At 39.7% G+C, this 13325-nt stretch overlaps 1 protein-coding gene across 2 annotated transcripts in view; it reads left to right on the forward strand.

Annotated features, from left to right (window-relative positions):
* Nucleotides 1-13325, forward strand: part of LOC126365841 (peroxisomal acyl-coenzyme A oxidase 3-like) — a 315115-nt gene that overhangs the window by 271855 nt on the left and 29935 nt on the right. For both annotated transcript variants that reach the window (XM_050008476.1, XM_050008475.1), the window contains exon 12: nt 3262-3397. In XM_050008476.1, the coding sequence (XP_049864433.1) occupies nt 3262-3397 (136 nt within the window). The remainder of the gene's footprint in view (nt 1-3261; nt 3398-13325) is intronic.

Raw genomic sequence — 13325 nt, forward strand, 5'->3', positions numbered from 1 at the left:
TTATTGTCAAAAATATGATCGTATGGGGCATCACGTGAAAGGGAATGATTAGATTACACAAGTAACAGGTAAGCCAGACTCTAGATTGCGGTTTATTGGTAGAATCCTGAAGTGATGCAGTCCTTCAACAAAGGAAACGGCTTACAATACGTTAGTTCATCCAGGCTTGGAGTATTGTTCGTCTGTGTGGGACCCTTACCAGTTGGATCTGATTCAAAAGATTGAGAAGGTTGAAAGAAGAGTGGCAAGATTCATGACTGGTACATTTAGCCATCGCAAGAGTGTTACAAATCTCATAGAAAGCTTGAAGTGGGACACTCTTGCAGATAGATGGCGCGTTAAACAGAAGGGGCTGCTCACAAAATTCCGAAATCTGACCTTCACCGAGGATGTAGAGCATATATTATTACTGCCAACTTTCATATTGCGTAGTGATCACCATTCAAAGATAAGGGAAATAAGAGCTTGTACTGAGGTGTTCCGACAGTCTTTTTTCCCTCACGCAGTCCGTGAGTGGAACAGAGGGGGGGGAATATGACTTTGGTGTGAATTGTGCCCTCTGCCACACACCACTTGGTGGCTGGCAGAGTATATATGTAGATGTAGATGTAGAAATTTGTGACTGGATTGAAGACGTTTTGGTAAGGAAGATGCAGCATGTTATCTTGGCTGGAGTAATGTCAAATGTAGAAGTAACTTCGAGTGTACCCCCTGGGAAATGTTTTGGCATCCTGTCTGTTCATGTTGCATATTAATGTGCTTGCAGACAATATTAATAGCAACATCAGACTTTTTGCAGATGATGCATTTATCTATGATGAAGTACTATATCAAAGAAGTAGCATAAATATGCAGTCAGATCTTGATAAGATTTCAAAGTTGTGCAAAGATTGGCAACTTGCTCTCAATGTTCAGAAATGCAAATGTAAAACTGCACTTCACAAAATGAAAAAATGTAGTATCCTATGACTATAATAGTAATGAGTCACTGTGTAAATCAGCCAGCTAATGAAAATGCCTGGGTGTAACACTATGTAGGGATATGAAATGGAATGATCACGTAGGCTCAACCATGGGTAAAGCAGATGGTGGACTTCAGTTTATTGGTAGAAAGCTGGGGAAGTGCAATCGGTCTACATAGGAGATTGCTTACAAATCACTCGTGTAACTGATTCTAGAATGTTACTCAAATGTGTGGGACCCCTACCAAATAGGACTTATACGGTAAATTGAACAAGGGTAGCCCAAATGGTCACATGTGGTTTAATCCATGGGAGAATGTGACAGAGATACTGAAGGAATTGAACTGGAAGACTGATGTAAATTATTCCGAGAAAGTCTGTTAACAAAGCATTGAGAACCAGCTTTATATGATGACTCTATGTATATATTACAATCCCCTAAATATCACTCACATAGGGAACATGAGGATAGGATTAGAATAATTACTGTGTGTGCAGAAGCATTCTGACTATTTGTGAAAGCTGCTTATGTCAGTGTTTTTCTGCCTTGTGGCCCTTACCTTAGCTAGAATGATTCCTCATTTGTTTCTGCTCCATTTATATATTTTCCTTACTGTGTCATGTGCCCAAAGTGCCACAAGGGTGCGTGCAGTCTTCTGTGTCCAATGGTTGTAATGCTTTCGCACATCAGTGTAAGTCCTGGCAAAATAGTGTTTTCATTGTCAGTCTTAAGTGGTTTGTTTCCATTTCTGGATTATGCTGCATCTTGCCTTTTGATCTTGCTATGGATTCAACACCGTTATTTATTGTTCTTGAAACTAATGGGAAGAGGAATTCCGCCTTATTGTTGAGAAACAATTTAGGCCAGTCTTTGTGCCAATTCAACCTCCCCACACATGATATTGAGAGTACAATCTTCAGTCTTCCTGCATCAGCTGTTGCACTTGATGAGATTTCCACGATCAATAATTCAGTTTTTTACACAAGGTCTGACATATCTTGTACCTTGTGAGTCCACTTTCAAGTGCTCCGTAGTGTGTCGATTTTTAAGGGCTGCATACAAACATTTCCTGCACAGTCACCACTTTGTCATCACATTGAGATGCAGATGGACAACCACTTTTTCTTGAATCTTTCATTGAGCCTGTGGTCATTAACTCTACATTACTGTCTCTGGACAAATTGTAGCAGTCACAGTACACCACCATACCTGCACCAGAACAATAGAATTCCACGCTTCATAACGTGCAGCAATCTGTGCTCACCGTAGAACAGTCAGGCAATTTTGCTGTGTGAAGCTCCTCTCTCGGCACTGTCTGTACTGCAGAAAATGTAAAAACAAGCATGCATCAAGAGGAAGAAACAGGAAAGGCATGGAGCAAGGGAGATGGATCAAATGTCGAGTGTGGAGTGCAAGTCTAATCTGGTAGCCAGGTGTTTACAGCTGTATTGGTGGCAATATAACCTCAGAGTCTGCTGATGTATGCATGGAAGGTGACTGCAGAAACCCAAACATTATTCACTGACCTTTATGGACACAATATTTCCAGTGTGGTTATATTGGTATCAAAACGTCTACAGCCATTTCAAATACCTAGTTACCTTCTAGACACCCTGTTGTTATGACCTCATAAATGAGGTTTTGACAGGGGGGGGGGGGGGGGGGGCGCAAACGCTTACTTATGTTTGATATCTTTCATCCCTGCGTCATTTTATAACCTCTTTTGGCCTTCTTAAATCATATCTCGGTCTTCCATAGGCTGTTTGGGCTTTTGTCCTATAACAAGTTCTACATTATTCTTTCTGCATTTCTTACCACTCCTCTTTGGAAGACATATTTGTTAATTTATACTACCAGTACTTCATGCTAACAATTCTTTTTGTTTAGCCTTTCTTCTCCCTCCTATGACCATCTTTTCACTCATCAGTTGAATTCTCTTCATCATTATGCCGATTTTCCAGGTGCATGTGCTTTCTTAATAGCCTTAAATATTTTCTTTCGTTTCATCATCATTCTTGTTCTATTATATCTACCAATTGAAATTCAATATTTTTTCATAAAAATTATTAAAATTTTTGTCAAAACACAATGTGGGTCCAGGCGATAAGAAAGAAAAAGGAGACAAATATGGAGTAAAAGTACTGGTCTAACAATTACATGGAAAATAAGCTAGCTAGCCTACATTTTTACTTTTTCAACGTTACAGGTAATGGTATTTATCAGTGTAATGTGTTACTAAAATGATATTCACATTGTTTTGTAATGTTTAATGCCGCATACATCATCTTTATTTTCCAGCATTTTATGCTTTCAAACTTTTGGAAATACGCTTCATCAAAAGACATAGATGCACCAGTTAAGGAGGTATTGATGAAACTCTGTTCCTTGTTTGGATCTTGGAGCCTAGAGAGACATTTAGCATCGCTTTATAAAGGTATGGACCTTCACAACTTTTTTGGAGGCTTTTTGAATCCAGATTCTGTGAAATATCAACTGCATTTTGCTTTTTGAGGTGTAACTGATATAAAATTATTTCATATTATCAGATTCTTTATTGCTTCACATTTGGATGGACTTAACACTTATCAGAACAGTAATTTCCACAGTCTTAGCATCTACATTTCTTTTAGATATGTATTCTACTGGCAAGCTGATTTGTTTGAATTTTCTCATGCTCAGAAATTAGAATGAATGGTCCATTTTATTTGGTAAAAACTTTCTAAAGCCAAGACGGCATAAATGTTTCTGTATTTACAAATAATGACAATCCATCCTGGAATTTCCATCGTTTTATGTACAAACAACCAGTTTTGACAGACTTTGTTGTCAACTTCAGGTTTTCAAACATTTGTGTTATAAAATGTGTTCATTTTGAGTTGGGCCTCATACCAAGTTGTCTTGTAGATAAAATGTAGCACATAATATAAACATTTGTCATAAATAAAACATTTAAAATCAAGAAGCATCTCATGCACTAGGCAGCCACTGTGGCCGAGCGGTTCTAGGCGCTTCAGTCCGGAACTGCACTGCTGCTACGGTCGCAGGTTCGAATCCTGCCTCGGGCACAGATGTGTGTGATGTCCTTAGGTTCGTTAGGTTTAAGTAGTTCTAAGTCTAGGGGACTGATGACCTCAGATGTTAAGTCTCGTAGTGCTTAGATCCATTTGAACCATTTTTTCTTGTGCACTTGTGCATGCCAATACAGTGGTCACAGATGATTGTTACATCATAAAAAACACAGTATACAGTAAAATGCATAATAGCACACCTATTAATTTTAGCTGCACATGTTCTAATGATTGAAGATGTATCTTAGATGGTGTATAAGATACAACTGCCCCTGCCCCTTCCTCTCCTGACACAATTTTATCTTAAGTACAAAGACAGGAGTAAACTTTGAGAGCTAATTTCCACGGCCAGTGTAGTTTATGTAGGCTACCAGCGGCATTCATACAATAAGAGGGAAAGTAGTTCATCACAGGGGATTTAAAATTTTCATACCTTCTTCAAGATATACTATAGAACATCCACACAATCACCTGGTATCGTAAATGGGCCGGGAGATGGTGTAATGTTACACCAAAATCAGCAAAAAATAAAATAAGTCCTATAAATACAAGTGCCAATTTCTACAACAGAAACATATAATAATGGACATCTTCCCATGAACTATTGGATAATGGATGTACAGAGATTATATATGAGCCACTACACTTCTGCCCCATGACCCTAACCTCATTGATCTTGTACCCATTTGAGTGGCAGCCAGTGCTCCAGAAGAAAGTCAATGAACTTTATAATGGAGCTGCTCTGAATTGATTGTTATATAACCTTCATTTATGTCTTACTGCTTAAAAAACACTAGAAAGTGGTAAATATGGCAATTATATACTTATAAAAAATAGACCTAATCCAAGAAATACTGTAGATAATAATAAAGTATGTACAGAAGTGAATTAATGAACTCAACTACTTTTTGTTCTGTTTGTATAATATTGTAGTTGGTTTTTGTGTACCTAAATGCTTGATTTCTTGCTTCTCTTTTATACTTAATAAAATAAAGGGCATTTTTAGCAAATAATTTACTTTTTTCCTTTTAAACAACTTGAGTTTCAATGAGACTGTTTCAGAATATGGAACAATGCCAAGAGATGGGCCTGTTTGCTGTTTGCAACACTTCCTGTCGATGAACGGCAGTAGGGGTGGCGGGACACGATTAAACATATGTCACTTCAGTTAAGTGTCAAGAGTGCATGTAATTCATACAGCTGCTTCCTACACAGCTAGCCAATTCCAAGATTGGAGTTTTTGTTGCTACAACGCTACAGTATTGTAGGATCTCAAAGGCTGGCCACTGGATGTTGTACCAGATAATATGCTACTTAACAGAAGGCTTCCTATTTTTGCAGGTTTCAGCCAACTGAGGACAGGAGTGAAATTGTTTAAGCTAGACTACTTCAAAATATTTCATAGAATAATAATTGAAATGGGAAAACATTTAACACATCCTTTCATCTCACTTTAATTTCCTGCCAGGAAAGCATTAAATGAGAATTTCCTATCTTATTTTGAGATACATATGGCAGATTTTGATGCCAAATATAACAGAAACAGCGATACAGCAGAGATAGTTAATGAAATAGCTGCTTTCAAATTCCAGCAGAGAAAACTCATGAAGAGCACTAACACAATTGCCATTCAGATATTTTGAAATTTTCATTTTCGATGTATGGGTTACAGGATGCTATGCAAACACTGAAATTACAGTGCACTTTCAGCTAATTAAAGCTGATAAAAACTACTTAAGGTGGAGTGTAGGGGAAGCAGACTGTCAAATGCAGCTATCTTGTCGATGGAATGTGACACAGCTACTAAATTTGGCTTCAGTGACATTATCAATTAGTTTGCTGTGCTCGATACAAGGAAACTGAAAGTAAAATTATAATAAGAGCACAATTTCCAATTAATGATTCATACACTGCTCGTAATTCAATAGGAGCAAATAAAATCTGTTCTTTATTACACATCATGATAAAATCAATGTACAGTAGCTGCCAACAAACAATAAGACATAGATATTGTTTTACTTTCAATTCTTTTAGCAAGTCTACACCATTTGTAGAGTGTTTACTAGACTGATACATTTAATTTGTTGGGTAAAATATTTTTCATCTGTGTAACTTATTTAAGTAATATTCTTCAATGCTGCTTTATTTTTGATAAACCTACTTTAAGAATGACAAAATATCTTATATCTGCATAGAAAAAATTGCAGAAAGGAAGTTTTTGCTCTACAAAGAGTGCAGGATCACCTCAGTACGGCTCTTGCCATGGGCCCTAGTCACCTGTCCCCAAACACTGCACAGAGGCAGGAGGGCAAGCAGAGAAGAGAGGCAGCAGGGTTCACTGGGGGCATGGGGAAAAGTGGGCATGCACGAGCTGGTCTGAGTAGGTGCCCACCTGAGCTGGCCCTACAATATGTTAGGTGAAGTGAAGTGAAGAAAGGGAAACTGCTTGGTCATATCACTGTGACTGCAGTTTTATGAGCAGAGGATGTGGAGGGAGTATGAGCCACCTGATGCTGGTCAAATGACCTGGCTACTGACAGCTCAGAGTAACATCATGTCTCTGCAATGGAGCAGTCAAAACTGGGCCCGATTAACTCTGGTGTGTGTCACTTGAACTACATCAAAGACATGTCACACTCAAACTGTTTGATATAATGCGGAAAAAAAACACAGAAGAAAATTATATCCCAAAATTTCTGGTGGGGTAGGGCCCATTTGACCCCTGACCCACTCTCTTCTGCGCGGTCTCCCCTTCCTCTGTTCTGTCTCCTCTTCTAATGCCCTCCTCCGTAGCATTGTGAACACACTGGTGCCAATCCCTGTGTTGCTCTCATATCTTGTGAACCTGCTACCTTCCCCCTCTTTCAATCCTATTCTGTGGACCTGCTGCCTTCCTCCTAACTGTCAGCCCTCCAACTTTTCACCCTCAACCACTCCACCTAACAATCCTACATTCCAGTTGAACTGCAGTTCATAGTGTATTTAGCCATCAGTACATTGTAGCCATAGAGCTCTTTGCAGTTTCCACTCTTGTTTACATGCCTTTTGGCAACTCAATAACTCTCCTGTTTGCTAGGTTATTGCATTTACTCGTAAATAATATATTTTTTGTGTTTCCAGAAAATTCTCAACATTTTTATCTAGTTAATGTCATTTTCCATGCGAAAAATAATTCTCTTCACTGTATGTTGCCATTCTAGACATATATTTATGTTCCCCTGTTATTGTCTATATGAGAAATTTGTAAGGAAAAAATTCATTTCCATGTTGAATTTGTATCACCACACTCCCACTTCGAATCCCCTTTCCTACTTTTATCCTGTCAGTCTAATTTTTCTGCTTCCTATTTTCTCTGTCTTCACTTTTTCTTTTTTTCTTCACGTTCTCTTATATTCTTCTTCTTCAGAAATGCTCTGCACATAGCATCAGTGAAGCCTAATGAAATCTGTAGTAACATGTAACAGTTAATCAAAATCTAGTCAGGATAACATTTGACTGGAAATTCACACACACATTTAATATATTAAACAATGGAAAATCCAGGATGGAATGTAGCAATGTTATGAGAAGGAAAGTTGCTACTCACCACAGAGTGGAGATTCTGAGTTGCAGACAGGCACAACCAAACGACTTTCACAATTAAAGCTTTCAACCATTGGCCTTTGCAACAATACACACACATGCACTCATGCAAATGCAACTCACAAACTCGACTCAGTCTCAGGCAACTAAAACCACACTGCGAGCAGCAGCACCAATGCATGATGGGAGTGACAACTGAGTGGGTGTAAGGAGGAGGCTGAGGTGGGGAGAGAGAGGGATAGTATGGTGGTGATAGCAGACAGTGAAGTGCTGCAGGTTAGACAGTAGGCAGGGGAGAGGTGGGGAGGGGAGGGGGGAAATAGCGGAAAAGGACAGAAATAAAAAGACTGTGTGTGGTGGTGCAATGACGGCTGTGTAGTGCTGGAATGGGAACAGGGAAGGGGCTGAATGGGTGAGGACAGTGACTAATGAAGGTTAATGCCAGGAGGATTATGGGAACATAGGATACATTGCAGGCAAAGTTCCCACCTGCGCAATTTGGAAAACCTGGTGTTAGTGGGAAGGATCCATATGGCACAGGCTGTGAAGCAGTCACTGAAATGAAGGATGTCATGGTTGGCCTTGTGCTGAGCAACAGGGTGGTCCACTTGTTTGTTGGCCACAGTTTGTCAGTGCCCACTCATGTAGACAGACAGCTTGTTGGTTGTCATGCCTACATAGAATGCAGCACAGTGGTTGCATCTTAGCTTGTAGATCATGTGACTGGTTTCACAGGTAGCCATGCCTTTGATGGGATAGTGTCTGGACTGGACCAGGTGGGGGTGGGAGGATGTATGGAACAGATCTTGCATCTAGGTCTGTGTTAGGGGTATGAGCCATGAGGTAAGGGATTGGTAGCAGGGGTTGCATGAGGATGAACACGTATATTATGTAGGTTCAGTGGACGGTGGAATAGCATTGTGGCACAATGGCTGGTAATCAAAACCCTGGCAGAAATTGTAATTCAGTTGCTCCAGTCCTGGGTGGTACTGAGTTACGAGGGGAATGCTGCTCTGTGGGCAGATGGGGGGAGTTTGGGAGGCGGTGGAAGACCTGAAAGATAAGGCTCGGGAGATTTGTTTTTGTACATGGCTGGGAGTATAATTACAGTCAGTGAAGGTTTCAGCGAGATCCTCGGTATATTTAGAGAATGGCCACTTGTCACAGAAGATGCGATGACCACCGGTGTTCTAGGCTGTGCAGAAGGGACTTCTTGGTATGTAATGGGTGTCAGCTATCGAAGTGGACACCAGCAGTACCTCCACTCCCTCATTCTTCCTTGCCTGAAACCAAGTTGGTCTTCAGGAAGGTAAATGTAAGGTTTTCTCTACTACTGAATGCAGGGTAATGTTTGTGTGAAATGCAGAGGCTTTAAACACAGTACAGATTCACAGAATTTTTCTTTATTTTTACAGATATGGATATAGGTTTCCTTGGTTACAGACATTATCTGGACACCAGATGGATGCAAAAAATGGGAAAATGAAAACAAGTCAATAAGTAAAGAAAATTTTTTTCTGCTCCATAGGATGAAGAAGAGAAATTTGTTAACATCGAGTATCGATTTAAGTGTCAGGAAGTCGTTTCTGAAAGTATTTGTGTGGAGTGTAGCCATGTATGGAAGTGAAACATGGACAATAAATAATTTGGACAAGAAGAGAATAGAAGCTTTCGAAATGTGGTGCTACAGGAGAATGTTGAAGATTAGGTGGGTAGATCACATAACTAACGAGGAGGTATTGAATAGGATTGGGGAGAAGAGAAGTTTGTGGCCCAACTTGACTAGAAGAAGGGATCGGTTGGTAGGACATGTCCTGAGGCATCAAGGGATCACAAATTTAGCATTGGAGGGCAGCGTGGAGGGTAAAAATCATAGAGGGAGACCAAGAGATGAATACACTAAGCAGATTCAGAAGGATGTGGGTTACAGTAAGTACTGGGAGAGGAAGAAGCTTGCACAGGATAGGGTAGCATGGAGAGCTGCATCAAACCAGTCTCAGGACTGAAGACCACAATAACAACAGGGGGACAGCACTGATTCAACAATGACATAGCTTAACCTCATTCTTGTGTATTAGATTTGTTGATTCAGTGAATAATTGTACTTGTAGTTATTTTAGTGTATTTTTTCATGAGTGCTCTATTGTCCATATGTGCCACGAAAGAGATTTTTTGTGGTGGGGAGGGGGGGGGGGGGAGAGAACAAGGGAGGGAGGGGGAGTGTGTTTCATTTTGTGTACTCTGGAGGGGCTAAAGCTGTGGATACTATTCACAGAATGAACTAAAGTATGATTGTAGCTGTCTTAGCCAATGAAAAGTTTATGGGTACATACAATTGACAAATATCTGTCTGCAATAAAAGCATTTAGGTGGACCACCTGTTTCGAAAGTGGACAGGGGCACTGAAACAGCTGAGAGGATGATTCATGATCACTGTCATGGCAACACTGACATGAGATGCACATCAGCCACAGGGATCACCAATTTAGTACTGGAGGGCAGCGTGGAGGGTAAAAACCATAGAGGGAGACCAAGAGATGAATACACTAAGCAGATTCAGAAGGATGTAGGCTGCAGTACGTACTGGGAGATGAAGAAGCTTGCACACGATAGAGTAGCATGGAGGGCTGCATCAAACCAGTCTCAGGACTGAAGACCACAACAACAACAACACATGAATTCCTATACTAACATAGAGATTGTGAAGAATTGTTCAGTTACATAGCAACAGTTGCTGAGGTGTGAGTATGTAACCAGAGAGCAAGTTGCAGAGCATGGAGTGAAAACAGCCACCCATCTTTATCTTCAGCAAAAAAAGTTTGAAAGCTGACCATCTGCAAGAAAGTGGATAGCATGCTGGAGTACGAGCAGTCAACTGCCAATTCTTTAAAGGCATAAAGCTCAAATCATAATAGTTTCAGCAACTGTGACATCTAAAACTCAAAATAGAGATGTAGAGTAAAGAGATTTTAAAAAATACGATTTTCTTTCAGGAAAATTCCCACTTTCGTACAGATGAGAAAAGAACCTACCACATTCAGAATCTCAAGTTGGCATTGCTGGAGCTTCCTTCACACAATCCAGACCTGACTACAAGCGAGTTTTACCTGTTTGATCTAGAGAAAGAGCACATGTGTGAATTTGTGCTTCCATTAGGTGATGACATTGCGAAAAGAGAAAGTGCACAACACCACAAGCCTTCTTCCAGGAAGGATTTAGGAATCTTGTCAAGAAGTTGACCAGGTACAGAAGGATTTTGGAAGATTAACTAGGGAAATCATTATTGTTAGCCCAGAAAAAAGTTTTTTGCCTCTCTCCAACAAACTGTGCCCACTTATACAATGCAGAGCCTATACTGAGAGGGAAACAGTATCTTCATCATATAATCATTTATTTATGCATCCAACAGCTTCTCAACACAATGAGTTGTCTGTCCTTGCACCATGTTTATGATTGTTCTAATAAACTGGCTAGCCTTTTCTTCCTCAGTGGTGTATCGATCCATGCATGGTACCAATATATTCCAAAAGCTGCATGCAAAATGTGATTTTTAGTGGGTCATATCTTGGAGTGTGTTGATCACAGAGTTGAGGGGTGAAGTGTTTTAGATAGCCCTTAACCTATTGACCATTTGTGCACCTATCAGAAGAATGGGTGTATTGTTACTGTTGTACAGTACAGGGTCAAACTGCAAACATTATGCAGTTCCTCCAGCCCAAGCCAATCGATTGGTTCTTTTGTATTAGGTGTGAACCTTAGGTAGCTTATAAAAGCACATTTGTTCATGGGTTGTTCCTGAGGAAATCCCAAAAACCATGTTTTTTGTGAGTGAAAAGTAACTATTTTGGGGATTGCTATTTCTATAATTTCTGTTCATGGCAGAGGGTGAAACTTTTTATCTTATGTTCTTAAGATGATATTCCCTGGGTAGTTTAAAGCTTTTTGCTGAAAACAATGTTAAAGCAGATTTTAGCCAATTTGCACCATGGGCCATAGTTACCTCAATAACTAACAATAGCTAATGGCTCAAATTTCGAATGTACATTCAACTAAGACATTTTTTCATTTGCAAAAATCTGTACATGTTATCAAGATACACCAGAAAAAATATGTTATTTTTTTGTACGAACTGCAGGGATGGATGCTTCTGTATATACTCATGGTAAATCATCAAAATTTTTATCATATGTTCTAAAAATGATGTTCTCAGGGGACCTTGATAGTTTTTTCAATATAATTATCTGTTACAGTGATCTAGAGGTTCAGTGTTATGGTACTTGCACAGTTAAAACCACATCATGCTTATAAAATGTGCATATAATATATAATACCTTCCATATAATATACAGGATGGTCCATTGATAATGACCAGGCCAAATATCCCACAAAATAAGTGTCAAACGAAAAAACTACAAAGAAAAAACCTTGTCTAGCCTGAAGGGGGAAACCAGATGGCGCTATGGTTGTCCTGCTAGATGGTGTTGCAATAGGTGAAACGGATATCAATTGCATTTAAAAAAAAAAAAAAAAATAGGAACCCCCTCTTTTTATTACATATTTGTGTAGTACATAAAGAAATATTAATGTTTTAGTTGGACCACATTTTTCAATTTGTGGTGGCACTGTAATAGTCACAAACATATGGCTCACAATTTTAGACGAACAGTTGGTAACATGTTGGTTTTTGAAATTAAAATACAGAACGTAGTTACATTTGAGCATTTTATTTCAGTTGTTACAATGTGATATATGTACCTTTGTGAACTTATGATTTCTGAGAATGCATGCTGTTACAGTGTGATTACCTGTAAATACCACATTAATGCAATAAATGCTCAAAATTACGTCCATCAACCTCAATGCATTTGGAAATACGTGTAATGACATTCCTCTTAACAGCGAGTAGTTCACCTTCTGTAATGTTCGCACATGCATAGACAATGCGCTGACGCATGTTGTCAGGTGTTGTCGGTGGATCACGATAGCAAATAGCCTTCAACTTTCCCCACAGAAAGAAATCTGGGGACGTCAGATACAGTGAACGTATGGTGCTTCGATGACCAATCCACCTGTCATGAAATATGCTATTCAATACCGCTTCAACCGCATGCGAACTATGTGCCGGATAGCCATCAAGTTGGAAGTACATCGCCATTCTGTCATGCAGTGAAACTTCTTGTAGTAACATTGGTAGAACATTACGTAGGAATCCAGCATACATTGCACCATTTAGATTACGACTGATAAAATGGGGGCCAATTATCCTTCCTCCCATAATGCCGCACCATACATTAACCGGCCAAGTTCGCTGATGTTCCACTTGTCGCAGCCATCGTGGATTTTCCGTTGCCCAATAGTGCACATTATGCCGGTTTACATTACCGCTGTTGGTGAATGACGCTTCGTCGCTAAATAGAATGCATGCAAAAAATCTGCCATTGTCCCATAGTTTCTCTTGAGCCCAGTGGCAGAAATGTGCATGACGTTCAAAGTTGTCGCCATGCAATTCCTGGTGCATAGAAGTATGGTATGGATGCAATCGATGTTGATGTAGCATTCTCAACACCAAAATTTTTGAGATTCCCGGTTCTCACACATTTTGTCTGATACTGATGTGCGACTTAGCTGTGACAGTAGCTAAAACACCTACTTGGGCATCATTATTTGTTGCAGGTTGTGATTGATGTTTCACATGTGACTGAACACTTCCTG

The sequence above is a fragment of the Schistocerca gregaria genome, chromosome 4 (assembly GCF_023897955.1).
Source record: "Schistocerca gregaria isolate iqSchGreg1 chromosome 4, iqSchGreg1.2, whole genome shotgun sequence".
Taxonomy (NCBI): Eukaryota; Metazoa; Arthropoda; class Insecta; order Orthoptera; family Acrididae; genus Schistocerca; species Schistocerca gregaria.